Source organism: Ranitomeya imitator, chromosome 4 (assembly GCF_032444005.1).
Source record: "Ranitomeya imitator isolate aRanImi1 chromosome 4, aRanImi1.pri, whole genome shotgun sequence".
NCBI lineage: Eukaryota > Metazoa > Chordata > Amphibia > Anura > Dendrobatidae > Ranitomeya > Ranitomeya imitator.
The window spans coordinates 689407456-689435385 of NC_091285.1; the positions used below are offsets into that span (position 1 = coordinate 689407456).

Genomic DNA, 27930 nt, shown 5'->3' on the forward strand with positions numbered 1-27930 from the left:
ACATTTTTCTAATTTTGGTTATAGATATTACCACAATGAATTTGAAACAAAACAATCCAGATGCAGTTGAAGATCAGACTTTCAGCTTTCATTTGAGGGTATCCACATTCAAATTGGATGAAGGGTTTAAGAGTTTCCGCTCCTTAACATGTGCCACCCTATTTTTAAAGGGACCAAAAGTAATTGGACAATTGACTCCAAGGCTATTTCATGGACAGGTGTGGGCAATCCCTTCATTATGTCATTCTCAATTAAGCAGATAAAAGGCCTGGAGTTGATTTGAGGTGTGGTGCCTGCATTTGGAAGGTTTTGCTGTGAAGTAAATATGCAGTCAAAGGAGCTCTCCATGCAGGTGAAACAAGCCATCCTTAAGCTGCGAAAACAGAAAAAACCCATCCGAGAAATTGCTACAATATTAGGAGTGGCAAAATCTACAGTTTGGTACATCCTGAGAAAGAAAGAAAGCACTGGTGAACTCATCAATGCAAAAAGGCCTGGGCACCCACGGAAGACAACAGTGGTGGATGAACGCAGAATAATCTCCATGGTGAAGAGAAACCCCTTCACAACAGCCAACCAAGTGAACAACACTCTCCAGGAGGTAGGCATATCAATATCCCAATCTACCATAAAGAGAAAACTACATGAAAGTAAATACAGAGGGTTCACTGCACGGTGCAAGCCACTCATAAGCATCAAGAATAAAAAGGCTAGACTGGATTTTGCTAAAAAACATCTAAAAAAGCCAGCAAAGTTCTGGAAGAACATTCTTTGGACAGATGAAACCAAGATCAACCTCTACCAGAATGATGGAAAGAGAAAAGTATGGCGAAGGCATGGTACAGCTCATGATCCAAAGCATACCACATCATCTGTAAAACACGGCAGAGGCAGTGTGATGGCTTGGGCATGCATGGCTGCCAGTGGCACTGGGTCACTAGCGTTTATTGATGATGTGACACAGGACAGAAGCAGCCGAATGAATTCTGAGGTATTCAGAGCCACACTGTGTGCTCAGATCCAGCCACATGCAGCCAAACTGATTGGTCGTCATTTCATACTACAGATGGACAATGACCCAAAACATAAAGCCAAAGCAACCCAGGAGTTTTTTAAAGCAAAGAAGTGGAATATTCTTGAATGGCCAAGTCAGTCACCTGATCTCAACCCAATCGAGCAGCATTTCACTTGTTAAAGACTAAACTTCAGACAGAACGGCCACAAACAAACAGCAACTGAAAACCACCGCAGTAAAGGCCTGGCAGAGCATCAAAAAGGATTAAACACAGCGTCTGGTGATGTCCATGAGGTCAAGACTTCAGGCAGTCATTGCCAACAAAGGGTTTTCAACCAAGTACTAAAAATGTACATTTTACTTAAAATTATTGAATATGTCCAATTACTTTTGGTCCCTTTAAAAACAGGGTGGCACATGTTAAGGAGCTGAAACTCCTAAACCCTTCATCCAATTTTAATGTGGATACCCTCAAACGAAAGCTGAAAGTCTGAACTTCAACTGCATCTGAATTGTATTGTTTAAAATTCATTGTGGTAATGTCTATAACCAAAATTAGAAAAATGTTGTCTCTGTCCAAATATATATGGACCTAACTGTATAAGCGCTGTGTGCATTCTCACTATTATTGCTGGACCTCCACATATAAGCGCTGCGTGCATTCTCACTCATATTATTGCTGGACCTCCACATATAAGCCCTGTGTGCATTATCACTCATATTATTGCTGGACCTCCACATATAAGCGGCGTGTGCATTCTCACTCATATTATTGCTGGACCTCCACATTTAAACGCTGTGTGCATTCTCACTCAAATTATTGCTGGACCTCCACATATAAGCGCCGTGCGCATTCTCACTCATATAATTGCTGGATTTCCACATATAAACACCGTGTGCATTCTCACTCATATTATTGCTGGACTTCCACATATAAGCGCCGTGTGCATTCTCACTCATATTATTGCTGGACCTCCACATATAAGCGCCGTGTGCATTCTCACTCATATTATTGCTGGACCTCCACATTTAAGCGCCGTGTGCATTCTCACTCATATTATTGCTGGACCTCCACATATAAGCGCCGTGTGCATTCTCACTCATATTATTGCTGGATTTCCACATATAAGCACCGTGTGCATTCTCACTCATATTATTGCTGGACCTCCACATATAAGCGCCGTGTCCATTCTCACTCATATTATTGCTGGACTTCCACATATAAGCGCCGTGTCCATTCTCACTCATATTATTGCTGGACTTCCACATATAAGCGCCATGTGCATTCTCACTCATATTATTGCTGGACCTCCCCATATAAGCGCCGTGTGCATTGTCACTCATATTATTGCTAGACCTCCACATATAAGCGCCGTGTGCATTCTCACTCATATTATTGCTGGACTTCCACATATAAGCGCTGTGTGCATTCTCACTCATATTATTGCTGGACCTCCAAATATAAGCGCCGTGTGCATTCTCACTTATATTATTGCTGGACCTCCACATATAAGCGCCGTGTGCATTCTCACTCATATTATTGCTGGATTTCCACATATAACCACCGTGTGCATTCTCACTCATATTATTGCTGGACCTCCACATATAAGCGCCGTGTGCATTCTCACTCATATTATTGCTGGACTTCCACATATAAGCGCCGTGTGCATTCTCACTCATATTATTGCTGGACCTCTCCATATAAGCGCCGTGTGCATTCTAACTCAAATTATTGCTGGACCTCCACATATAAGCGCCGTGTGCATTCTCACTCATATTATTGCTGGACCTCCACATATAAGCGCCGTGTGCATTCTCACTCATATTATTGCTGGACCTCCACATATAAGCCCTGTGTGCATTCTTACTCATATTATTGCTGGACCTCCACATATAAGCGGCGTGTGCATTCTCACTCATATTATTGCTGGACCTCCACATTTAAACGCCTTGTGCATTCTCACTCAAATTATTGCAGGACCTCCACATATAAGCGCCGTGTGCATTCTCACTCATATTATTGCTGGATTTCCACATATAAGCACCGTGTGCATTCTCACTCATATTATTGCTGGACTTCCACATATAAGCGCCGTGTGCATTCTCACTCATATTATTGCTGGACCTCCACATATAAGCGCCGTGTCCATTCTCACTCATATTATTGCTGGACCTCCCCATATAAGCGCCGTGTGCATTCTCACTCATATTATTGCTCGACCTCCACATATAAGCGCCGTGTGCATTCTCACTCATATTATTGCTGGACTTCCACATATAAGCGCCGTGTGCATTCTCACTCATATTATTGCTGGACCTCCACATATAAGCGCCGTGTGCATTCTCACTCATATTATTGCTGGACTTCCACATATAAGCGCCGTGTGCATTCTCACTCATATTATTGCTGGACCTCCACATATAAGCGCCGTGTGCATTCTCACTCATATTATTGCTGGACCTCCACATATAAGCGCTGTGTGCATTCTCACTCATATTATTGCTGGACCTCCACATATAAGCCCTGTGTGCATTCTCACTCATATTATTGCTGGACCTCCACATATAAGCGCTGTGTGCATTCTCACTCATATTATTGCTGGACCTCCACATATAAGCGCTGTGTGCATTCTCATATTATTGCTGGACCTCCACATATAAGCCCTGTGTGCATTCTCACTCATATTATTGCTGGACCTCCACATATAAGCGCCGTGTGCATTCTCACTCATATTATTGCTGGACTTCCACATATAAGCGCCGTGTGCATTCTCACTCATATTATTGCTGGACCTCCACATATAAGCGCCGTGTGCATTCTCACTCATATTATTGCTGGACCTCCACATATAAGCGCTGTGTGCATTCTCACTCATATTATTGCTGGACCTCCACATATAAGCCCTGTGTGCATTCTCACTCATATTATTGCTGGACCTCCACATATAAGCGCTGTGTGCATTCTCACTCATATTATTGCTGGACCTCCACATATAAGCGCTGTGTGCATTCTCATATTATTGCTGGACCTCCACATATAAGCCCTGTGTGCATTCTCACTCATATTATTGCTGGACCTCCACATATAAGCCCTGTGTGCATTCTCACTCATATTATTGCTGGACCTCCACATAAGTGCTGTGTGCATTCTCACTCATATTATTGCTGGACCTCCACATATAAGCGCTGTGTGCATTCTCACTCATATTATTGCTGGACTTCCTCGTTTAAGTGCCGTGTGCACTCCTGCGTCATTTTACTGCTGGACTAGTTTGTATTTGCGGACACACCCCACTATTCAGTTTGCTGAACATTTCTATATTGTGCAGCGCACTGTGTTACAATTGCAGGAAGATCTCGGTTACTTTTTGTTCCACTTGTTACTTTGTTAAAAATACTTGTTTGCCTGAGCTTTGGTCTCAGATTCGTTTTATCCCATGCTACCAGATTCCTTAGCACCCATATAATTGTTAAAAGAAGTGATGACGTTCTATGAATTGGACCTTCTTGTCCAACAAAGTGGTGCAACTGCATATTAACTCCCATGAAATGTCCATCAAGCACATACAGGTCATCACTGCATCAAGCTCTTATTGAACGTCATCACTTGAATGACTTAGATGCCCATAGGATGTTGATCAAGCACAAATAGGAGTGATGATCTTAATTGGACACCAATGGAATATTAATCAAGCTTATATAGAAGTGATGACGTTCTATGAATTGGACCTTCTCGTCCAACAAAGTGGTGCAACTGCATATTAATGCCCATTGGTTGTCCATAAAGCACTTACAAGTCATCACTTCTATGAATTGGATGCCCACAGTATCTTCATCCTATAGAAGGTCACCACCTGTATTTCTTGGCTGACCATGGAATGCAAATCAGTCTCACACAGAAGTGATGATCTTCCATGAATTGGACACCTATGAGATATTAATGAAGCTCATACAAAATCGATGACCTTCTATGAATTGAAATTTTTCTTCCAAAAAAGTGTCCCAAATTAATTCTAACGATAAAGGGATGTCCATCAAGCTCATACTGAAATCAGGGCTCGAGGTTTCACACACCTTTGGCAAAATAGCTTATGTACATCTTAAGGAGTTCTGAATATGTTGTCTTTCTCTAGGTCTCAAACCTACAATGCCCAAGAACTGGACATGCAGCTTGCGTTTACCGACAGTGGAGAACTAATGGAGAGGGTTGATATTGACCCTGAGGCTTTCACAGGTACTGTCAAGATACAGTAGACTCAGACCTGCCTTATGACCATTGACTTGCTTCATCTTGTCTTGGTCAAAAATGGGGTTTCCCCTCGGGATGTTAATCAATGAGGTCAGAGGTGTTGGCTTTTATGTTTATGGGCAGCTGACATCTGTCCATCGTTGTTTGCCATGACTTCCCTCTCTTGCAGAAAATGGTGAATGGGCGATCAAACATTGCCCAGCCTGGAAATATCTGAACAACCTCTACACTGATGACGACCTCCAGTACCAGCAGGTAATATTTGGCCTGATTATCCAGAGGAAGCCACTATTCTACATAGTCAACATCATCGTGCCGGTTGTCCTTATCTCCTCGCTTGTGGTCCTCGTCTACTTTCTGCCAGCCAAAGGTGAGGAACTCATTGGCGATGGTCAATTGTCGTGTGACCAAAGAGCAACATAGGCTAAAAAAAGTTTCACAGAGGGTAACTTCACCTTAATTTGTCGCATGGGTTCTCAGGGAACAGAGTTTTCTATGAAAGACTGGTGGCTCCCAGAACATACTGTGAAAGGGATTATCTCCATAGATGGCTAGGACTGGGAACAGTACATCCTACCATAAAACAATGGACAATCCATTTAATTCTTGGTCTCTCGTTGTCCAGCTGGTGGTCAGAAGTGCACATTGTCCATCTCCGTCCTCCTGGCGCAGGTTGTGTTTCTGTTCCTGATAGCTCAGAAGGTCCCAGAAACTTCCCTGAGTGTTCCACTAATTGGAAAGTAAGTGACCCCACACGTCATAAATCCGTCACAATGGTTGCTACCAGGAGTTGGTCAGCGCCATGCTGTCGGTCCACCCCTTGGTCATTCCATGATATGCGCAGCTCCCTCACCTGCAGTTCAGGGTAATGACATTGAGATTTCCTTGCAGGTACTTGATCTTTGTGATGATCGTGTCGACCATCATAGTCTTAAGTTGCGTCATTGTCCTCAACGTGTCGCTGCGGACGCCGAGCACCCACCACCTGACAGAGACCATGAAACACGTGAGGAAATCGTTCAGGCTCCGAAAAGAAAAAATTATCAAATCGGCAAAACTGCAGTTTTTCGGTTGCTGCACCCCACACAAAATGCAAAAAAAAAAGTTATATGTCTATAATTGTATCAATAAAACAGTTCAAGGCGCAAAAAACAAGCGCTCCTCCGGTTTGGTCTCTTGCAGAGGCTACTGAAGGTTTTACCACGCTACCTGCAAATGAAGATCGAGCCCTGTGAGGAAGAGGAGGCGACTCCGCGGGAGAGGAGGAAGAGCTCCCTCGGCATCATGCTGAAAGCGGAGGAGTACGTCCTGAGGAAGCCGCGGAGCGAGCTGATGTTTGAGCGGCAGAGAGAGCGACACGGGATGAACAGGGACGACCGAGGCCACAGAGGTGAAGAAAAGGAGCCCAAAGGCAGAAAGGGGCAGTGGAGGTGGCAGATAGGTAAGGAAGGGGCGGCAGGAAGGTTCCCATAGCCTACAGCACAGCTCCACCTCAGCACATCATCCCTATGCTCCACTAACAAGCAGAGCTGCACTCATAATTCTGCTGGTGATCATTCGCACTGGGCTGATTGATATACCATCCTACAATGATGCTGTGAAGTGGAGCTGCTGCCTATGGTCTCCGACTGGAAGGAGAAGGGAAGTGGAGAAGTTACAGAGACAGCGAAGTCATTAGAGAGGAGCAAAATGATGACCGGGGCTGGGGAAGATAACACGGCTCCAAATAACTCTGCTCCCGTGTTATAGTGGACGGCTTCGATGTTGGGGTAACCACCCCGCTGTTCAAGAACCTGGCTCACTGTGCCCCAGAAATAAAGCAGTGTGTGGAGGCGTGCAACTTCATCAACAGCAGCACCAAAGAGCAGAACAAGAGCAACGCGGTGAGTATTATACTCCAGAGCGGCACTCACCATTCTGCTGGTGCCATCACTGTGTACATACATTACTGATCCTGAGTTACATCCTGTATTATACCCCAGAGCTGCACTCACTATTCTGCTGGTGCCATCACTGTGTACATACATTACTGACCCCGAGTTACCTCCTGTATTATACTCCAGAGCGGCACTCACCATTCTGCTGGTGCCATCACTGTGTACATACATTACTGATCCTGAGTTACCTCCTGTATTATACCCCAGAGCTGCAGTCACTATTCTGCTGGTGCAGTCACTGTGTACATGCATTACATTACTGATCCTGAGTTACATCCTGTATTATACTCCAGAGCTGCACTCACTATTCTGCTGGTGCAGTCATTGTGTACATACATTACATTACTGATCCTGAGTTACCTCCTGTATTATACCCCAGAGCTGCAGTCACTATTCTGCTGGTGCAGTCATTGTGTACATACATTACATTACTGATCCTGAGTTACATCCTGTATTATACCCCAGAGCTGCACTCACTATTCTGCTGGTGCAGTCACTGTGTACATACATTACATTACTGATCCTGAGTTACTTCCTGCATTATACTCCAGAGCTGCACTCACTATTCTGCTGGTGCAGTCATTGTGTACATACATTACATTACTGATCCTGAGTTACCACCTGTATTATACCCCAGAGCTGCACTCACTATTCTGCTGGTGCAGTCATTGTGTACATACATTACATTACTGATCCTGAGTTACCTCCTGTATTATACCCCAGAGCTGCAGTCACTATTCTGCTGGTGCAGTCACTGTGTACATACATTACATTACTGATCCCGAGTTACATCCTGTATTATACTCCAGAGCTGCAGTCACTATTCTGCTGGTGCAGTCATTGTGTACATACATTACATTACTGATCCTGAGTTACCTCCTGTATTATACCCCAGAGCTGCAGTCACTATTCTGCTGGTGCAGTCACTGTGTACATACATTACATTACTGATCCTGAGTTACCTCCTGTATTATACCCCAGAGCTGCACTCACTATTCTGCTGGTGCAGTCATTGTGTACATACATTACTGATCCTGAGTTACCTCCTGTATTATACCCCAGAGCTGCAGTCACTATTCTGCTGGTGCAGTCACTGTGTACATACATTACATTACTGATCCTGAGTTACCTCCTGTATTATACCCCAGAGCTGCAGTCACTATTCTGCTGGTGCAGTCACTGTGTACACACATTACATTACTGATCCTGAGTTACCTCCTGTATTACACCCCAGAGCTGCACTCACTATTCTGCTGGTGCAGTCACTGTGTACACATATTACATTACTGATCCCGAGTTACATCCTGTATTATACTCCAGAGCTGCAGTCACTATTCTGCTGGTGCAGTCACTGTGTACATACATTACATTACTGATCCTGAGTTACCTCCTGTATTATACCCCAGAGCTGCACTCACTATTCTGCTGGTGCAGTCACTGTGTACACACATTACATTACTGATCCTGAGTTACCTCCTGTATTACACCCCAGAGCTGCACTCACTATTCTGCTGGTGCAGTCACTGTGTACATATATTACATTACTGATCCCGAGTTACATCCTGTATTATACTCCAGAGCTGCACTCATTATTCTGCTGGTGCAGTCACTGTGTACATACAGTACATTTCTTATTCTGTACATTACTCCAGAGCTGAACTCTGTAGACACATCCTCTCCACAGCCTTATGTGACTCTTGTCTCTCTCCCTCCAGGAGATGGAGAACTGGGTCCTGATCGGGAAGGTGTTGGACGTCTTGTGCTTTTGGGGGGCGCTCCCCCTCTTTGTGGTGGGGACTCTGGCCATCTTTTTCATGGGACATTTTAACAATGCTCCGGAACGTTACTTCCCGAGCGGCGATCACGTCTTTCCCCCTTGTACCACCAAGGCCGGCTGATTTTTGATATTTTCTGCTCCTCGGGGGGCGGAGTCATCTGTGCAATAAACCAGAAAACTGCTGGAAAATATTTTATTGTCCTGATTTGTATCAGTTACAAAACCCTACAACAATGATAAAGAAGAGCGTGATTGGCCGATGCGATCCTTGGCCTCGGACATCCAGTGCGGACCCCTCCACTGTGACCAGCCGTCACTTCCTTCCATGGGACCCTCCGCCGAGTGGAATAGCCCTCAGAGCGTGAGCTTCGTGTTCCTGAAACTTGAGTTGTCTCTGCAGGAAAACAGAAGAGCGACGGATCTTACAATTCTGGCACACGTACAGGTCACACAGCTGAGGGTTTGTTACCACGTGTCAGTATAGGCTAAACTGAAATGTCTCCTTTCCTACAGTCCAAGCTCAGTCGAGGGGCGCGGACACTCACTTCAGGCTGTCGTTGTGAGTCTTGTACTCCATGATGGTGTTCGGAGGGAGGTTGAGGACCCTCCTGAGTGTGTCCCGGATGCGGATGGTGCTGAGCTGGTCGTTGGCCGTCTTATTCCAGATGGAGAGGATGTCTTCCTGCAGGGGGCGACACAGGCAATGCTCAGTGTCAGGAGGAGGAGCCAGAGGGCCATGCTCCTCCACATTCGCTAGCGCATACACAGTGGGCAGGGAATGAGGGTCACCTACCTGAAAGCGTATGGAGACCACCACCCCGCAGATCTCTTCTCCCACCATGAACTGCTCCCCCAGCATGGCCAGGATGATGTTCTCCCAGAAGCGGGACGCCAGCCCCTTCCGGAGGCGGATGATCCACTTGCCGCCATTCTTATTGGCGTCATCCTGCGTGATTGGGAAGGGGGGGGGGGGGGGGTATCACAGAGGTTATGGGATAATGAATGGTCGAGTTCGACGTTTCAGCACGACCATGAGAAGTTCTGCTGTGTCCTAAAAGGCTGAGTTTCTATCCTGTGCAATTTTCAAAATCTCTGCTTGCTAAAACCCCTCCTGATACTTTCCGGGGCTGAGGGTCTGTTACTATTGCATCCAGGGTATTAAAATATTCTGGGAAGGTAGCACAACTGTGGCTCCTGTGCGGAACACTTGTTACAATGCTGAGCCTGATACATTGTAACAACCCGCAGGGGTGAACGAAGTCAGGACGGGGAAGACTCAGCCTCTAAACGTAGATGAAAATCCCCAGACGGCAAGCAGAGATGCTGAAAATGGGGGGAATCCAAGGAAAGTATGGAGACCCCACCTGGGCAGGATTAACCCCTTCATGCACAGTGCCCTTAGGGGGTAGGGCTCCGTTTCGCCTGCACTCACCTCCCACATGGGTTTGATGCCTTCCTTGAAAAGGTGGAAGTCGCTGTATCCTGAGAGGTCTCCGGGCCGCACTAAGTGGCTGTACACCCGCCAGAACTGCTCCACCTACAGGACAAGAGATGGCGGTACTGCCACTGCTACCCCGGGGGGCCGCACACGGAGGAGGGCTACTCACCGATGCCACTGTGCCCACCTGCCGGATGTTCTGCTCATAATTCTGAGTGCTGGCGGGTCGGGAGGGCGTCCTCCGGGAGTACCAGAAGGTGTAGCGGTACTGCAGCGGGTGCTCCCCCGGGGCCACGACCAGCTCCTGTGGAGAGGAGGAGGGTCAGACACACGATACATGTACTACCGCTATAAAAGAGGGGGCCCCAACAGTGCGGCGCCCCCAATATGTGCACTACAACTATAAAAGAGGGGGCCCCAACAGTGCAGCGCCCCCAATATGTGCACTACAGCTATAAAGGAGGGGGCGCAGTGTCCCCCAACAGCGGAGCGCCCCCAATATGTGCACTACAGCTATAAAAGAGGGGGCGCAGTGTCCCCCAACAGTGCAGCGCCCCCAATATGTGCACTACAGCTATAAAAGAGGGGGCGCAGTGTTCCCCAACAGAGGAGCGCCCCCAATATGTGCACTACAGCTATAAAAGAGGGGGCCCCAACAGTGCGGCGCCCCCAATATGTGCACTACAGCTATAAAAGAGGGGGCGCAGTGTTCCCCAACAGAGGAGCGCCCCCAATATGTGCACTACAGCTATAAAAGAGGGGACGCAGTGTCCCCCAACAGAGGAGCGCCCCCAATATGTGCACTACAGCTATAAAAGAGGGGGTGCAGTGTTCCCCAACAGTGCAGCGCCCCCAATATGTGCACTACAGCTATAAGAGGGGGCGCAGTGTCCCCCAACAGTGCAGCGCCCCCAATATGTGCACTACAGCTATAAGAGGGGGCGCAGTGTCCCCCAACAGAGGAGCGCCCCCAATATGTGCACTACAGCTATAAAAGAGGGGACGCAGTGTCCCCCAACAGAGGAGCGCCCCCGATATGTGCACTACCGCTATAAAAGAGGGGACGCAGTGTCCCCCAACAGAGGAGCGCCCCCAATATGTGCACTACAGCTATAAAAGAGGGGACGCAGTGTCCCCCAACAGAGGAGCGTCCCCAATATGTGCACTACAGCTATAAAAGAGGGGACACAGTGTCCCCCAACAGAGGAGCGCCCCCAATATGTGCACTACAGCTATAAAAGAGGGGACACAGTGTCCCCCAACAGAGGAGCGCCCCCAATATGTGCACTACAGCTATAAAAGAGGGGACACAGTGTCCCCCAACAGAGGAGCGCCCCCAATATGTGCACTACAGCTATAAAAGATGGGACGCAGTGTCCCCCAACAGAGGAGCGCCCCCAATATGTGCACTACAGCTATAAAAGAGGGGACGCAGTGTCCCCCAACAGAGGAGTGCCCCCAATATGTGCACTACAGCTATAAAAGAGGGGACACAGTGTCCCCCAACAGCGGAGCGCCTCCAATATGTGCACTACAGCTATAAAAGAGGGGACGCAGTGTCCCCCAACAGCGGAGCGCCCCCAATATGTGCACTACAGCTATAAAAGATGGGACGCAGTGTCCCCCAACAGCGGAGCGCCTCCAATATGTGCACTACAGCTATAAAAGAGGGGACGCAGTGTCCCCCAACAGAGGAGCGCCCCCAATATGTGCACTACAGCTATAAAAGAGGGGACACAGTGTCCCCCAACAGAGGAGCGTCCCCAATATGTGCACTACAGCTATAAAAGAGGGGACACAGTGTCCCCCAACAGAGGAGCGCCCCCAATATGTGCACTACAGCTATAAAAGAGGGGACACAGTGTCCCCCAACAGAGGAGCGCCCCCAATATGTGCACTACAGCTATAAAAGAGGGGACGCAGTGTCCCCCAACAGAGGAGCGCCCCCAATATGTGCACTACAGCTATAAAAGAGGGGACACAGTGTCCCCCAACAGAGGAGCGCCCCCAATATGTGCACTACAGCTATAAAAGAGGGGACACAGTGTCCCCCAACAGAGGAGCGCCCCCAATATGTGCACTACAGCTATAAAAGAGGGGGCGCAGTGTCCCCCAACAGAGGAGCGCCCCCAATATGTGCACTACAGCTATAAAAGAGGGGGCGCAGTGTCCCCCAACAGTGGAGCGCCCCCAATATGTGCACTACCGCTATAAAAGAGGGGGCGCAGTGTCCCCCAACAGAGGAGCGCCCCCAATATGTGCACTACAGCTATAAAAGAGGGGGCGCAGTGTCCCCCAACAGTGGAGCGCCCCCAATATGTGCACTACCGCTATAAAAGAGGGGGCGCAGTGTCCCCCAACAGAGGAGCGCCCCCAATATGTGCACTACAGCTATAAAAGAGGGGACGCAGTGTCCCCCAACATGTGCACTACAGCTATAAAAGAGGGGGTGCAGTGTCCCCCAACAGCGGAGCGCCCCCAATATGTGCACTACAGCTATAAAAGAGGGGGTGCAGTGTCCCCCAACAGAGGAGCGCCCCCAATATGTGCACTACCGCTATAAAAGAGGGGGCGCAGTGTCCCCCAACAGCGGAGCGCCCCCAATATGTGCACTACAGCTATAAAAGAGGGGGTGCAGTGTCCCCCAACAGAGGAGCGCCCCCAATATGTGCACTACAGCTATAAAAGAGGGGACGCAGTGTCCCCCAACAGAGGAGCGCCCCCAATATGTGCACTACAGCTATAAAAGAGGGGGCGCAGTGTCCCCCAACAGCGGAGCGCCCCCAATATGTGCACTACAGCTATAAAAGAGGGGGTGCAGTGTCCCCCAACAGAGGAGCGCCCCCAATATGTGCACTACAGCTATAAAAGAGGGGGTGCAGTGTCCCCCAACAGCGGAGCGCCCCCAATATGTGCACTACCGCTATAAAAGAGGGGGCGCAGTGTCCCCCAACAGCGGAGTGCCCCCAATATGTGCACTACAGCTATAAAAGAGGGGGTGCAGTGTCCCCCAACAGAGGAGTGCCCCCAATATGTGCACTACAGCTATAAAAGAGGGGACGCAGTGTCCCCCAACAGAGGAGCGCCCCCAATATGTGCACTACAGCTATAAAAGAGGGGGCGCAGTGTCCCCCAACAGAGGAGCGCCCCCAATATGTGCACTACAGCTATAAAAGAGGGGGCGCAGTGTCCCCCAACAGCGGAGCGCCCCCAATATGTGCACTACAGCTATAAAAGAGGGGGTGCAGTGTCCCCCAACAGAGGAGCGCCCCCAATATGTGCACTACCGCTATAAAAGAGGGGACGCAGTGTCCCCCAACAGTGGAGTGCCCCCAATATGTGCACTACAGCTATTAAAGAGGGGGCGCAGTGTCCCTCAACAGAGGAGCGCCCCCAATATGTGCACTACAGCTATAAAAGAGGGGACGCAGTGTCCCCCAACAGAGGAGCGCCCCCAATATGTGCACTACAGCTATAAAAGAGGGGGCGCAGTGTCCCCCAACAGAGGAGCGCCCCCAATATGTGCACTACAGCTATAAAAGAGGGGACGCAGTGTCCCCCAACAGAGGAGCGTCCCCAATATGTGCACTACAGCTATAAAAGAGGGGACGCAGTGTCCCCCAACAGAGGAGTGCCCCCAATATGTGCACTACAGCTATAAAAGAGGGGACGCAGTGTCCCCCAACAGAGGAGCGCCCCCAATATGTGCACTACAGCTATAAAAGAGGGGGCGCAGTGTCCCCCAACAGAGGAGCGCCCCCAATATGTGCACTACAGCTATAAAAGAGGGGGTGCAGTGTCCCCCAACAGAGGAGCGCCCCCAATATGTGCACTACAGCTATAAAAGAGGGGGTGCAGTGTCCCCCAACAGAGGAGCGCCCCCAATATGTGCAGTACAGCTATAAAAGAGGGGGCGCAGTGTCCCCCAACAGAGGAGCACCCCCAATATGTGCACTACAGCTATAAAAGAGGGGGCGCAGTGTCCCCCAACAGAGGAGCGCCCCCAATATGTGCACTACAGCTATAAAAGAGGGGACGCAGTGTCCCTCAACAGCGGAGCGCCCCCAATATGTGCACTACAGCTATAAAAGAGGGGGCGCAGTGTCCCCCAACAGAGGAGCACCCCCAATATGTGCACTACAGCTATAAAAGAGGGGACGCAGTGTCCCCCAACAGCGGAGCGCCCCCAATATGTGCACTACAGCTATAAAAGAGGGGACGCAGTGTCCCTCAACAGCGGAGCGCCCCCAATATGTGCACTACAGCTATAAAAGAGGGGACGCAGTGTCCCCCAACAGAGGAGCGCCCCCAATATGTGCACTACAGCTATAAGAGGGGGCGCAGTGTCCCCCAACAGTGCAGCGCCCCCAATATGTGCACTACAGCTATAAGAGGGGGCGCAGTGTCCCCCAACAGCGGAGCGCCCCCAATATGTGCACTACAGCTATAAAAGAGGGGACGCAGTGTCCCCCAACAGAGGAGCGCCCCCAATATGTGCACTACAGCTATAAAAGAGGGGGCGCAGTGTCCCCCAACAGAGGAGTGCCCCCAATATGTGCACTACAGCTATAAAAGAGGGGACGCAGTGTCCCCCAACAGTGCAGCGCCCCCAATATGTGCACTACAGCTATAAAAGAGGGGACGCAGTGTCCCCCAACAGAGGAGTGCCCCCAATATGTGCACTACAGCTATAAAAGAGGGGGTGCAGTGTCCCCCAACAGAGGAGTGCCCCCAATATGTGCACTACAGCTATAAAAGAGGGGGCACAGTGTCCCCCAACAGAGGAGCGCCCCCAATATGTGCACTACAGCTATAAAAGAGGGGGCGGTGTCCCCCAACAGAGGAGCGCCCCCAATATGTGCACTACAGCTATAAAAGAGGGGGCGCAGTGTCCCCCAACAGAGGAGCGCCCCCAATATGTGCACTACAGCTATAAAAGAGGGGGCGCAGTGTCCCCCAACAGAGGAGCGCCCCCAATATGTGCACTACAGCTATAAAAGAGGGGACGCAGTGTCCCCCAACAGCGGAGCGCCCCCAATATGTGCACTACAGCTATAAAAGAGGGGACGCAGTGTCCCTCAACAGCGGAGCGCCCCCAATATGTGCACTACAGCTATAAGAGGGGGCGCAGTGTCCCCCAACAGTGCAGCGCCCCCAATATGTGCACTACAGCTATAAGAGGGGGCGCAGTGTCCCCCAACAGCGGAGCGCCCCCAATATGTGCACTACAGCTATAAAAGAGGGGACGCAGTGTCCCCCAACAGAGGAGCGTCCCCAATATGTGCACTACAGCTATAAAAGATGGGGCGCAGTGTCCCCCAACAGAGGAGCGCCCCCAATATGTGCACTACAGCTATAAAAGAGGGGGTGCAGTGTCCCCCAACAGAGGAGCGTCCCCAATATGTGCACTACAGCTATAAAAGAGGGGGCGCAGTGTCCCCCAACAGCGGAGCGCCCCCAATATGTGCACTACAGCTATAAAAGAGGGGGCGCAGTGTCCCCCAACAGAGGAGCGCCCCCAATATGTGCACTACAGCTATAAAAGAGGGGGTGCAGTGTCCCCCAACAGAGGAGCGCCCCCAATATGTGCACTACCGCTATAAAAGAGGGGGTGCAGTGTCCCTCCACAGAGGAGTGCCCCCAATATGTGCACTACAGCTATAAAAGAGGGGGTGCAGTGTCCCCCAACAGAGGAGTGCCCCCAATATGTGCACTACAGCTATAAAAGAGGGGGTGCAGTGTCCCCCAACAGAGGAGCGCCCCCAATATGTGCACTACAGCTATAAAAGAGGGGGTGCAGTGTCCCTCCACAGAGGAGCGACCCCAATATGTGCACTACAGCTATAAAAGAGGGGGTGCAGTGTCCCCCAACAGAGGAGCGCCCCCAATATGTGCACTACAGCTATAAAAGAGGGGGTGCAGTGTCCCCCAACAGAGGAGCGCCCCCAATATGTGCACTACAGCTATAAAAGAGGGGGTGCAGTGTCCCCCAACAGAGGAGTGCCCCCAATATGTGCACTACAGCTATAAAAGAGGGGACGCAGTGTCCCCCAACAGAGGAGTGCCCCCAATATGTGCACTACAGCTATAAAAGAGGGGACGCAGTGTCCCCCAACAGAGGAGCGCCCCCAATATGTGCACTACAGCTATAAAAGAGGGGACGCAGTGTCCCCCAACAGAGGAGTGCCCCCAATATGTGCACTACAGCTATAAAAGAGGGGACGCAGTGTCCCCCAACAGAGGAGCGCCCCCAATATGTGCACTACAGCTATAAAAGAGGGGGTGCAGTGTCCCCCAACAGAGGAGTGCCCCCAATATGTGCACTACAGCTATAAAAGAGGGGACGCAGTGTCCCCCAACAGAGGAGCGCCCCCAATATGTGCACTACAGCTATAAAAGAGGGGGTGCAGTGTCCCCCAACAGAGGAGTGCCCCCAATATGTGCACTACAGCTATAAAAGAGGGGACGCAGTGTCCCCCAACAGAGGAGCGCCCCCAATATGTGCACTACAGCTATAAAAGAGGGGGCGCAGTGTCCCTCCACAGAGGAGCGCCCCCAATATGTGCACTACAGCTATAAAAGAGGGGGTGCAGTGTCCCCCAACAGAGGAGTGCCCCCAATATGTGCACTACAGCTATAAAAGAGGGGGTGCAGTGTCCCCCAACAGAGGAGCGACCCCAATATGTGCACTACAGCTATAAAAGAGGGGACGCAGTGTCCCCCAACAGAGGAGCGCCCCCAATATGTGCACTACCGCTATAAAAGAGGGGACGCAGTGTCCCCCAACAGAGGAGCGCCCCCAATATGTGCACTACCGCTATAAAAGAGGGGACGCAGTGTCCCCCAACAGAGGAGCGCCCCCAATATGTGCACTACAGCTATAAAAGAGGGGACGCAGTGTCCCCCAACAGCGGAGCGCCTCCAATATGTGCACTACAGCTATAAAAGAGGGGGCGCAGTGTCCCCCAACAGAGGAGCGTCCCCAATATGTGCACTACAGCTATAAAAGAGGGGGCGCAGTGTCCCCCAACAGAGGAGCGACCCCAATATGTGCACTACAGCTATAAAAGAGGGGACGCAGTGTCCCTCAACAGAGGAGCGCCCCCAATATGTGCACTACAGCTATAAAAGAGGGGGCGCAGTGTCCCCCAACAGAGGAGCGCCCCCAATATGTGCACTACAGCTATAAAAGAGGGGGTGCAGTGTCCCCCAACAGAGGAGCGCCCCCAATATGTGCACTACAGCTATAAAAGAGGGGACGCAGTGTCCCCCAACAGAGGAGCGCCCCCAATATGTGCACTACAGCTATAAAAGAGGGGGTGCAGTGTCCCCCAACAGCGGAGCGCCCCCAATATGTGCACTACAGCTATAAAAGAGGGGGCGCAGTGTCCCCCAACAGAGGAGCGCCCCCAATATGTGCACTACAGCTATAAAAGAGGGGGCGCAGTGTCCCCCAACAGAGGAGTGCCCCCAATATGTGCACTACCGCTATAAAAGAGGGGACGCAGTGTCCCCCAACAGAGGAGCACCCCCAATATGTGCACTACAGCTATAAAAGAGGGGCGCAGTGTCCCCAACAGAGGAGCACCCCCAATATGTGCACTACAGCTATAAAAGAGGGGACGCAGTGTCCCCCAACAGAGGAGTGCCCCCAATATGTGCACTACAGCTATAAAAGAGGGGGCGCAGTGTCCCCCAACAGAGGAGCGCCCCCAATATGTGCACTACAGCTATAAAAGAGGGGGCGCAGTGTCCCCCAACAGAGGAGCGCCCCCAATATGTGCACTACAGCTATAAAAGAGGGGACGCAGTGTCCCCCAACAGAGGAGCGCCCCCAATATGTGCACTACAGCTATAAAAGAGGGGGCGCAGTGTCCCCCAACAGAGGAGTGCCCCCAATATGTGCACTACAGCTATAAAAGAGGGGGCGCAGTGTCCCTCAACAGAGGAGTGCCTCCAATATGTGCACTACAGCTATAAAAGAGGGGACGCAGTGTCCCCCAACAGTGCAGCGTCCCCAATATGTGCACTACAGCTATAAAAGAGGGGACGCAGTGTCCCCCAACAGCGGAGCGCCCCCAATATGTGCACTACAGCTATAAAAGAGGGGGCGCAGTGTCCCCCAACAGAGGAGCGCCCCCAATATGTGCACTACAGCTATAAAAGAGGGGACGCAGTGTCCCCCAACAGCGGAGCGCCCCCAATATGTGCACTACAGCTATAAAAGAGGGGGCGCAGTGTCCCCCAACAGAGGAGCGTCCCCAATATGTGCACTACCGCTATAAAAGAGGGGACGCAGTGTCCCCCAACAGAGGAGCGTCCCCAATATGTGCACTACAGCTATAAGAGAGGGGACGCAGTGTCCCCCAACAGAGGAGCGCCCCCAATATGTGCACTACCGCTATAAAAGAGGGGGCGCAGTGTCCCCCAACAGAGGAGTGCCCCCAATATGTGCACTACAGCTATAAAAGAGGGGGTGCAGTGTCCCCCAACAGAGGAGCGCCCCCAATATGTGCACTACCGCTATAAAAGAGGGGGCGCAGTGTCCCCCAACAGAGGAGCGTCCCCAATATGTGCACTACCGCTATAAAAGAGGGGGCGCAGTGTCCCCCAACAGAGGAGTGCCCCCAATATGTGCACTACAGCTATAAAATAGGGGACGCAGTGTCCCCCAACAGAGGAGCGTCCCCAATATGTGCACTACAGCTATAAAAGAGGGGGCGCAGTGTCCCCCAACAGAGGAGCGCCCCCAATATGTGCACTACAGCTATAAAAGAGGGGGCGCAGTGTCCCCCAACAGAGGAGCGTCCCCAATATGTGCACTACAGCTATAAAAGAGGGGACGCAGTGTCCCCCAACAGAGGAGTGCCCCCAATATGTGCACTACAGCTATAAAAGAGGGGACGCAGTGTCCCCCAACAGAGGAGCGTCCCCAATATGTGCACTACAGCTATAAAAGAGGGGACGCAGTGTCCCCCAACAGAGGAGCGACCCCAATATGTGCACTACAGCTATAAAAGAGGGGGCGCAGTGTCCCCCAACAGAGGAGCGACCCCAATATGTGCACTACAGCTATAAAAGAGGGGACACAGTGTCCCCCAACAGCGGAGCGCCCCCAATATGTGCACTACAGCTATAAAAGAGGGGACGCAGTGTCCCCCAACAGAGGAGCGTCCCCAATATGTGCACTACAGCTATAAAAGAGGGGACGCAGTGTCCCCCAACAGAGGAGCGTCCCCAATATGTGCACTACAGCTATAAAAGAGGGGGCGCAGTGTCCCCCAACAGAGGAGCGACCCCAATATGTGCACTACAGCTATAAAAGAGGGGACACAGTGTCCCCCAACAGCGGAGCGCCCCCAATATGTGCACTACAGCTATAAGAGGGGACGCAGTGTCCCCCAACAGAGGAGCGTCCCCAATATGTGCACTACAGCTATAAAAGAGGGGGCGCAGTGTCCCCCAACAGAGGAGTGCCCCCAATATGTGCACTACAGCTATAAAAGAGGGGGCGCAGTGTCCCCCAACAGAGGAGCGTCCCCAATATGTGCACTACAGCTATAAAAGAGGGGACGCAGTGTCCCCCAACAGAGGAGCGTCCCCAATATGTGCACTACAGCTATAAGAGGGGGCGCAGTGTCCCCCAACAGAGGAGCGCCCCCAATATGTGCACTACAGCTATAAAAGAGGGGGCGCAGTGTCCCCCAACAGAGGAGCGTCCCCAATATGTGCACTACAGCTATAAAAGAGGGGACGCAGTGTCCCCCAACAGTGGAGCGCCCCCAATATGTGCACTACAGCTATAAGAGGGGACGCAGTGTCCCCCAACAGAGGAGCGTCCCCAATATGTGCACTACAGCTATAAAAGAGGGGACGCAGTGTCCCCCAACAGTGGAGTGCCCCCAATATGTGCACTACAGCTATAAGAGGGGACGCAGTGTCCCCCAACAGAGGAGCGTCCCCAATATGTGCACTACAGCTATAAAAGAGGGGGCGCAGTGTCCCCCAACAGAGGAGCGCCCCCAATATGTGCACTACAGCTATAAAAGAGGGGGCGCAGTGTCCCCCAACAGAGGAGCGACCCCAATATGTGCACTACAGCTATAAAAGAGGGGACGCAGTGTCCCCCAACAGAGGAGCGTCCCCAATATGTGCACTACAGCTATAAAAGAGGGGGCGCAGTGTCCCCCAACAGAGGAGCGCCCCCAATATGTGCACTACAGCTATAAAAGAGGGGGCGCAGTGTCCCCCAACAGAGGAGCGCCCCCAATATGTGCACTACAGCTATAAAAGAGGGGGCGCAGTGTCCCCCAACAGAGGAGCGCCCCCAATATGTGCACTACAGCTATAAAAGAGGGGGCGCAGTGTCCCCCAACAGAGGAGCGCCCCCAATATGTGCACTACAGCTATAAAAGAGGGGGCGCAGTGTCCCTCAACAGAGGAGCGTCCCCAATATGTGCACTACCGCTATAAAAGAGGGGACGCAGTGTCCCCCAACAGAGGAGCGTCCCCAATATGTGCACTACAGCTATAAAAGAGGGGGCACAGTGTCCCCCAACAGAGGAGCGTCCCCAATATGTGCACTACAGCTATAAAAGAGGGGGCGCAGTGTCCCCCAACAGAGGAGCGCCCCCAATATGTACACTACAGCTATAAAAGAGGGGACGCAGTGTCCCCCAACAGAGGAGCGTCCCCAATATGTGCACTACAGCTATAAAAGAGGGGACGCAGTGTCCCCCAACAGAGGAGCGCCCCCAATATGTGCACTACAGCTATAAAAGAGGGGACGCAGTGTTCCCCAACAGAGGAGCGCCCCCAATATGTGCACTACAGCTATAAAAGAGGGGACGCAGTGTCCCCCAACAGAGGAGCGCCCCCAATATGTGCACTACAGCTATAAAAGAGGGGACGCAGTGTCCCCCAACAGAGGAGCGCCCCCAATATGTGCACTACAGCTATAAAAGAGGGGACGCAGTGTCCCCCAACAGAGGAGTGCCCCCAATATGTGCACTACAGCTATAAAAGAGGGGACGCAGTGTCCCCCAACAGAGGAGCGCCCCCAATATGTGCACTACAGCTATAAAAGAGGGGGCGCAGTGTCCCCCAACAGAGGAGCGTCCCCAATATGTGCACTACAGCTATAAAAGAGGGGGCGCAGTGTCCCCCAACAGAGGAGCGTCCCCAATATGTGCACTACAGCTATAAAAGAGGGGACGCAGTGTCCCCCAACAGAGGAGTGCCCCCAATATGTGCACTACAGCTATAAAAGAGGGGGTGCAGTGTCCCCCAACAGAGGAGTGCCCCCAATATGTGCACTACAGCTATAAAAGGGGACGCAGTGTCCCCCAACAGAGGAGCGCCCCCAATATGTGCACTACAGCTATAAAAGAGGGGGTGCAGTGTCCCCCAACAGAGGAGCGACCCCAATATGTGCACTACAGCTATAAAAGAGGGGACGCAGTGTCCCTCCACAGAGGAGCGCCCCCAATATGTGCACTACAGCTATAAAAGAGGGGGTGCAGTGTCCCCCAACAGAGGAGTGCCCCCAATATGTGCACTACAGCTATAAAAGAGGGGGCGCAGTGTCCCTCCACAGAGGAGCGCCCCCAATATGTGCACTACAGCTATAAAAGAGGGGGCACAGTGTCCCCCAACAGAGGAGCGCCCCCAATATGTGCACTACAGCTATAAAAGAGGGGGTGCAGTGTCCCCCAACAGAGGAGTGCCCCCAATATGTGCACTACAGCTATAAAAGAGGGGGTGCAGTGTCCCCCAACAGAGGAGCGACCCCAATATGTGCACTACAGCTATAAAAGAGGGGACGCAGTGTCCCTCCACAGAGGAGCGCCCCCAATATGTGCACTACAGCTATAAAAGAGGGGGTGCAGTGTCCCCCAACAGAGGAGCGTCCCCAATATGTGCACTACAGCTATAAAAGAGGGGACGCAGTGTCCCTCAACAGAGGAGCGTCCCCAATATGTGCACTACAGCTATAAAAGAGGGGACGCAGTGTCCCTCCACAGAGGAGCGCCCCCAATATGTGCACTACAGCTATAAAAGAGGGGGCGCAGTGTCCCCCAACAGAGGAGCGCCCCCAATATGTGCACTACAGCTATAAAAGAGGGGACGCAGTGTCCCCCAACAGCGGAGCGCCCCCAATATGTGCACTACAGCTATAAAAGAGGGGGTGCAGTGTCCCCCAACAGAGGAGTGCCCCCAATATGTGCACTACAGCTATAAAAGAGGGGACGCAGTGTCCCCCAACAGAGGAGCGCCCCCAATATGTGCACTACAGCTATAAAAGAGGGGACGCAGTGTCCCCCAACAGAGGAGCGCCCCCAATATGTGCACTACAGCTATAAAAGAGGGGGCGCAGTGTCCCCCAACAGAGGAGCGCCCCCAATATGTGCACTACAGCTATAAAAGAGGGGGCGCAGTGTCCCCCAACAGAGGAGCGCCCCCAATATGTGCACTACAGCTATAAAAGAGGGGGCGCAGTGTCCCCCAACAGAGGAGCGCCCCCAATATGTGCACTACCGCTATAAAAGAGGGGACGCAGTGTCCCCCAACAGAGGAGCGCCCCCAATATGTGCACTACAGCTATAAAAGAGGGGGCGCAGTGTCCCCCAACAGAGCGCCCCCAATATGTGCACTACAGCTATAAAAGAGGGGACGCAGTGTCCCCCAACAGAGGAGCGCCCCCAATATGTGCACTACAGCTATAAAAGAGGGGGTGCAGTGTCCCCCAACAGAGGAGCGCCCCCAATATGTGCACTACAGCTATAAAAGAGGGGACGCAGTGTCCCCCAACAGAGGAGCGCCCCCAATATGTGCACTACAGCTATAAAAGAGGGGACGCAGTGTCCCCCAACAGAGGAGCGCCCCCAATATGTGCACTACAGCTATAAAAGAGGGGGCGCAGTGTCCCCCAACAGAGGAGCGCCCCCAATATGTGCACTAGAGCTATAAAAGAGGGGACGCAGTGTCCCCCAACAGAGGAGCGCCCCCAATATGTGCACTACAGCTATAAAAGAGGGGACGCAGTGTCCCCCAACAGAGGAGCGCCCCCAATATGTGCACTACAGCTATAAAAGAGGGGGCGCAGTGTCCCCCAACAGAGGAGCGTCCCCAATATGTGCACTACAGCTATAAAAGAGGGGGCGCAGTGTCCCCCAACAGAGGAGCGACCCCAATATGTGCACTACAGCTATAAAAGAGGGGACGCAGTGTCCCCCAACAGAGGAGCGTCCCCAATATGTGCACTACAGCTATAAAAGAGGGGGCGCAGTGTCCCCCAACAGAGGAGCGTCCCCAATATGTGCACTACAGCTATAAAAGAGGGGACGCAGTGTCCCCCAACAGAGGAGCGTCCCCAATATGTGCACTACAGCTATAAAAGAGGGGGCGCAGTGTCCCCCAACAGAGGAGTGCCCCCAATATGTGCACTACAGCTATAAAAGAGGGGACACAGTGTCCCCCAACAGAGGAGCGCCCCCAATATGTGCACTACAGCTATAAAAGAGGGGACGCAGTGTCCCCCAACAGAGGAGCTCCCCCAATATGTGCACTACAGCTATAAAAGAGGGGGCGCAGTGTCCCCCAACAGAGGAGCGTCCCCAATATGTGCACTACAGCTATAAAAGAGGGGGTGCAGTGTCCCCCAACAGAGGAGCGTCCCCAATATGTGCACTACAGCTATAAAAGAGGGGGTGCAGTGTCCCCCAACAGAGGAGCGTCCCCAATATGTGCACTACAGCTATAAAAGAGGGGACGCAGTGTCCCCCAACAGAGGAGCACCCCCAATATGTGCACTACAGCTATAAAAGAGGGGACGCAGTGTCCCCCAACAGAGGAGCGTCCCCAATATGTGCACTACAGCTATAAAAGAGGGGACGCAGTGTCCCCCAACAGAGGAGCACCCCCAATATGTGCACTACAGCTATAAAAGAGGGGGCGCAGTGTCCCCCAACAGAGGAGCGCCCCCAATATGTGCACTACAGCTATAAAAGAGGGGACGCAGTGTCCCCCAACAGAGGAGCGTCCCCAATATGTGCACTACAGCTATAAGAGGGGACGCAGTGTCCCCCAACAGAGGAGCGTCCCCAATATGTGCACTACCGCTATAAAAGAGGGGGCGCAGTGTCCCCCAACAGAGGAGCGTCCCCAATATGTGCAATACAGCTATAAAAGAGGGGACGCAGTGTCCCCCAACAGAGGAGCGTCCCCAATATGTGCACTACCGCTATAAAAGAGGGGACGCAGTGTCCCCCAACAGAGGAGCGTCCCCAATATGTGCACTACCGCTATAAAAGAGGGGGCGCAGTGTCCCCCAACAGAGGAGCGCCCCCAATATGTGCAATACAGCTATAAAAGAGGGGACGCAGTGTCCCTCAACAGAGGAGCGTCCCCAATATGTGCACTACAGCTATAAGAGGGGACGCAGTGTCCCCCAACAGAGGAGCGTCCCCAATATGTGCACTACCGCTATAAAAGAGGGGGCGCAGTGTCCCCCAACAGAGGAGCGTCCCCAATATGTGCAATACAGCTATAAAAGAGGGGACGCAGTGTCCCTCAACAGAGGAGCGTCCCCAATATGTGCACTACAGCTATAAAAGAGGGGGCACAGTGTCCCCCAACAGAGGAGCGTCCCCAATATGTGCACTACAGCTATAAAAGAGGGGGCGCAGTGTCCCCCAACAGCGGAGCGCCTCCAATATGTGCACTACAGCTATAAAAGAGGGGGCGCAGTGTCCCCCAACAGAGGAGCGTCCCCAATATGTGCACTACAGCTATAAAAGAGGGGGCGCAGTGTCCCCCAACAGAGGAGTGCCCCCAATATGTGCACTACAGCTATAAAAGAGGGGACGCAGTGTCCCCCAACAGAGGAGCGTCCCCAATATGTGCACTACAGCTATAAGAGGGGGCGCAGTGTCCCCCAACAGCGGAGCACCCCCAATATGTGCACTACAGCTATAAAAGAGGGGGCGCAGTGTCCCCCAACAGCGGAGCGCCCCCAATATGTGCACTACAGCTATAAAAGAGGGGGCGCAGTGTCCCCCAACAGAGGAGCGCCCCCAATATGTGCACTACAGCTATAAAAGAGGGGACGCAGTGTCCCCCAACAGAGGAGCGCCCCCAATATGTGCACTACAGCTATAAAAGAGGGGGCGCAGTGTCCCCCAACAGAGGAGCGTCCCCAATATGTGCACTACAGCTATAAAAGAGGGGACGCAGTGTCCCCCAACAGAGGAGCGCCCCCAATATGTGCACTACAGCTATAAAAGAGGGGACGCAGTGTCCCCCAACAGAGGAGTGCCCCCAATATGTGCACTACAGCTATAAAAGAGGGGGCGCAGTGTCCCCCAACAGAGGAGCGCCCCCAATATGTGCACTACAGCTATAAAAGAGGGGGCGCAGTGTCCCCCAACAGAGGAGCGTCCCCAATATGTGCACTACAGCTATAAAAGAGGGGGCACAGTGTCCCCCAACAGAGGAGCGCCCCCAATATGTGCACTACAGCTATAAAAGAGGGGGCGCAGTGTCCCCCAACAGAGGAGCGCCCCCAATATGTGCACTACAGCTATAAAAGAGGGGGTGCAGTGTCCCCCAACAGAGGAGTGCCCCCAATATGTGCACTACAGCTATAAAAGAGGGGGCGCAGTGTCCCCCAACAGAGGAGCGTCCCCAATATGTGCACTACAGCTATAAAAGAGGGGGCGCAGTGTCCCCCAACAGAGGAGCGTCCCCAATATGTGCACTACAGCTATAAAAGAGGGGACGCAGTGTCCCCCAACAGAGGAGCGCCCCCAATATGTGCACTACAGCTATAAAAGAGGGGGCGCAGTGTCCCCCAACAGAGGAGCGTCCCCAATATGTGCACTACAGCTATAAAAGAGGGGACGCAGTGTCCCCCAACAGCGGAGCGCCCCCAATATGTGCACTACAGCTATAAAAGAGGGGGTGCAGTGTCCCCCAACAGCGGAGCGCCCCCAATATGTGCACTACAGCTATAAAAGAGGGGGCGCAGTGTCCCCCAACAGAGGAGTGCCCCCAATATGTGCACTACAGCTATAAAAGAGGGGGCACAGTGTCCCCCAACAGAGGAGCGCCCCCAATATGTGCACTACAGCTATAAAAGAGGGGGCGCAGTGTCCCCCAACAGAGGAGCGTCCCCAATATGTGCACTACAGCTATAAAAGAGGGGGCGCAGTGTCCCCCAACAGAGGAGCGACCCCAATATGTGCACTACAGCTATAAAAGAGGGGGCGCAGTGTCCCCCAACAGAGGAGCGCCCCCAATATGTGCACTACAGCTATAAAAGAGGGGGCGCAGTGTCCCCCAACAGCGGAGCGCCCCCAATATGTGCACTACAGCTATAAAAGAGGGGACGCAGTGTCCCCCAACAGAGGAGCGCCCCCAATATGTGCACTACAGCTATAAAAGAGGGGGCGCAGTGTCCCCCAACAGAGGAGCGACCCCAATATGTGCACTACAGCTATAAAAGAGGGGACGCAGTGTCCCCCAACAGCGGAGCGACCCCAATATGTGCACTACAGCTATAAAAGAGGGGGCGCAGTTAACATGTTAAATGCTGCTGTCAGTCTCCGTATGCAGCAGTGACTATGGCAGTGCCATAAGTGCGTCCCCTCCTGCCCACCGGTGCCCGTGTCCCATGCCAGCTTTGCCGCAGCCCTCTATGGTTGTCATTGCTGTGAGCGCCACCCTGTGGCCGGCGTTCAGAAGTGTCTTTGTTACACACAGCAGGGCTGAGCGCGGCCTCTAATCTGCCATGGAGGTATCTGGCATTGCCCCTCTCAGAATCGCCCGATCTTCCAACATTTAAGAAGAATTAATGCAATCGGTAAAAGGCAGAATGAAAAAAAAGTCACAACACCAGGATTACGGATTTTTGGTTACAGTAAAATGCAATAACAGGCGATCAACAGAGCGTATCTGCACCAAAATTGTGTCACTAAAAACGTCAGCTCGTCCCACAAAAAATAATCCCTCACACGGCCTTATTGACGGAATAATAAAGAACTTATGGCTCTGGGAAGGAGGGGAGCAAAAAACGGGAAGTGCCCGGGGGTGAAGAGGTTAATAAACGTGGAGTTTCCATTCCCTCATGCTGCCAGGAGCAGATCCAGCTGACACACTGCTCTAGTGAGGCGGAACCACAAGTCCCAGCACTCCTCCTCTGTGTCACGTGCTCAGATTAGCTCCATAAGGCCACACGGCGCCAGCTTCCGGCGCACTGAATGACGTCACTGACACACCGGAAGTGTCCGCGCTCCGAGCTCCTTACCCTGGCTGCGGTCTTGGGCTCCTCCTCCTCCTGGGCGGTGACGTCGTCACTCCCTGAGATCCCCATGTGAGGAGTGAGGCTGTACGACCCTCTGGGACCGGCTGTCCGGCCTCGGTGCGGTGTCCCGGATGTACGGTGCCTCGTAGCCCTGCGTCCTAGTGCTGGCAGCAGTGACGTGATGACGTCATTAGGTAGAGACGAGCTAGGCC

The 27930-nt window shown here is 52.0% G+C and overlaps 2 protein-coding genes across 4 annotated transcripts in view; one reads left to right on the plus strand and one right to left on the minus strand.

Moving 5' to 3' along the window:
- Nucleotides 1-9167, plus strand: part of LOC138677369 (acetylcholine receptor subunit epsilon-like) — a 67119-nt gene extending 57952 nt beyond the window's left edge. The window contains exons 6-12 of one of the 2 annotated variants that reach the window (XM_069767437.1): nt 5149-5249; nt 5434-5634; nt 5890-6004; nt 6156-6270; nt 6447-6705; nt 7014-7147; nt 8917-9167. In XM_069767437.1, the coding sequence (XP_069623538.1) occupies nt 5149-5249; nt 5434-5634; nt 5890-6004; nt 6156-6270; nt 6447-6705; nt 7014-7147; nt 8917-9099 (1108 nt within the window). In that variant the 3' untranslated portion in view covers nt 9100-9167. The remainder of the gene's footprint in view (nt 1-5148; nt 5250-5433; nt 5635-5889; nt 6005-6155; nt 6271-6446; nt 6706-7013; nt 7148-8916) is intronic. The other variant, XM_069767438.1, reaches the window with a different exon arrangement.
- On the minus strand, nt 9158-27924 carry LOC138677370 (eukaryotic translation initiation factor 4E type 2-like). Of its 2 annotated transcripts, none has more exons than XM_069767441.1 (6): nt 27722-27924; nt 10586-10720; nt 10411-10515; nt 9772-9924; nt 9524-9660; nt 9158-9372 (listed from the first exon to the last, which is right to left on the minus strand). In XM_069767441.1, the coding sequence occupies exons 1-6, from the start codon at nt 27785-27787 to the stop codon at nt 9333-9335; spliced, it is 636 nt and encodes a 211-aa protein (XP_069623542.1). In that variant the 5' UTR covers nt 27788-27924; the 3' UTR covers nt 9158-9332. The 2 variants fall into 2 exon arrangements, with proteins under 2 accessions (XP_069623542.1, XP_069623541.1); XM_069767440.1 differs by having other exon boundaries at nt 10604-10720; nt 27722-27910.
- Between the last annotated feature and the right edge of the window lie 6 nt (nt 27925-27930).

Coding starts and splice junctions, on each gene's coding strand:
- LOC138677370 (XM_069767441.1), bottom strand. CDS start 27,787: ATGGGGATCTCAGGGAGTGACGACGTCACCGCCCAGGAGGAGGAGGAG. Junction 9,661..9,771: donor TGGTCTCCATACGCTTTCAG/GTAGGTGACCCT, acceptor CGCCCCCTGCAG/GAAGACATCCTCTCCATCTG. Junction 9,373..9,523: donor ACTCACAACGACAGCCTGAA/GTGAGTGTCCGC, acceptor GTTTTCCTGCAG/AGACAACTCAAGTTTCAGGA.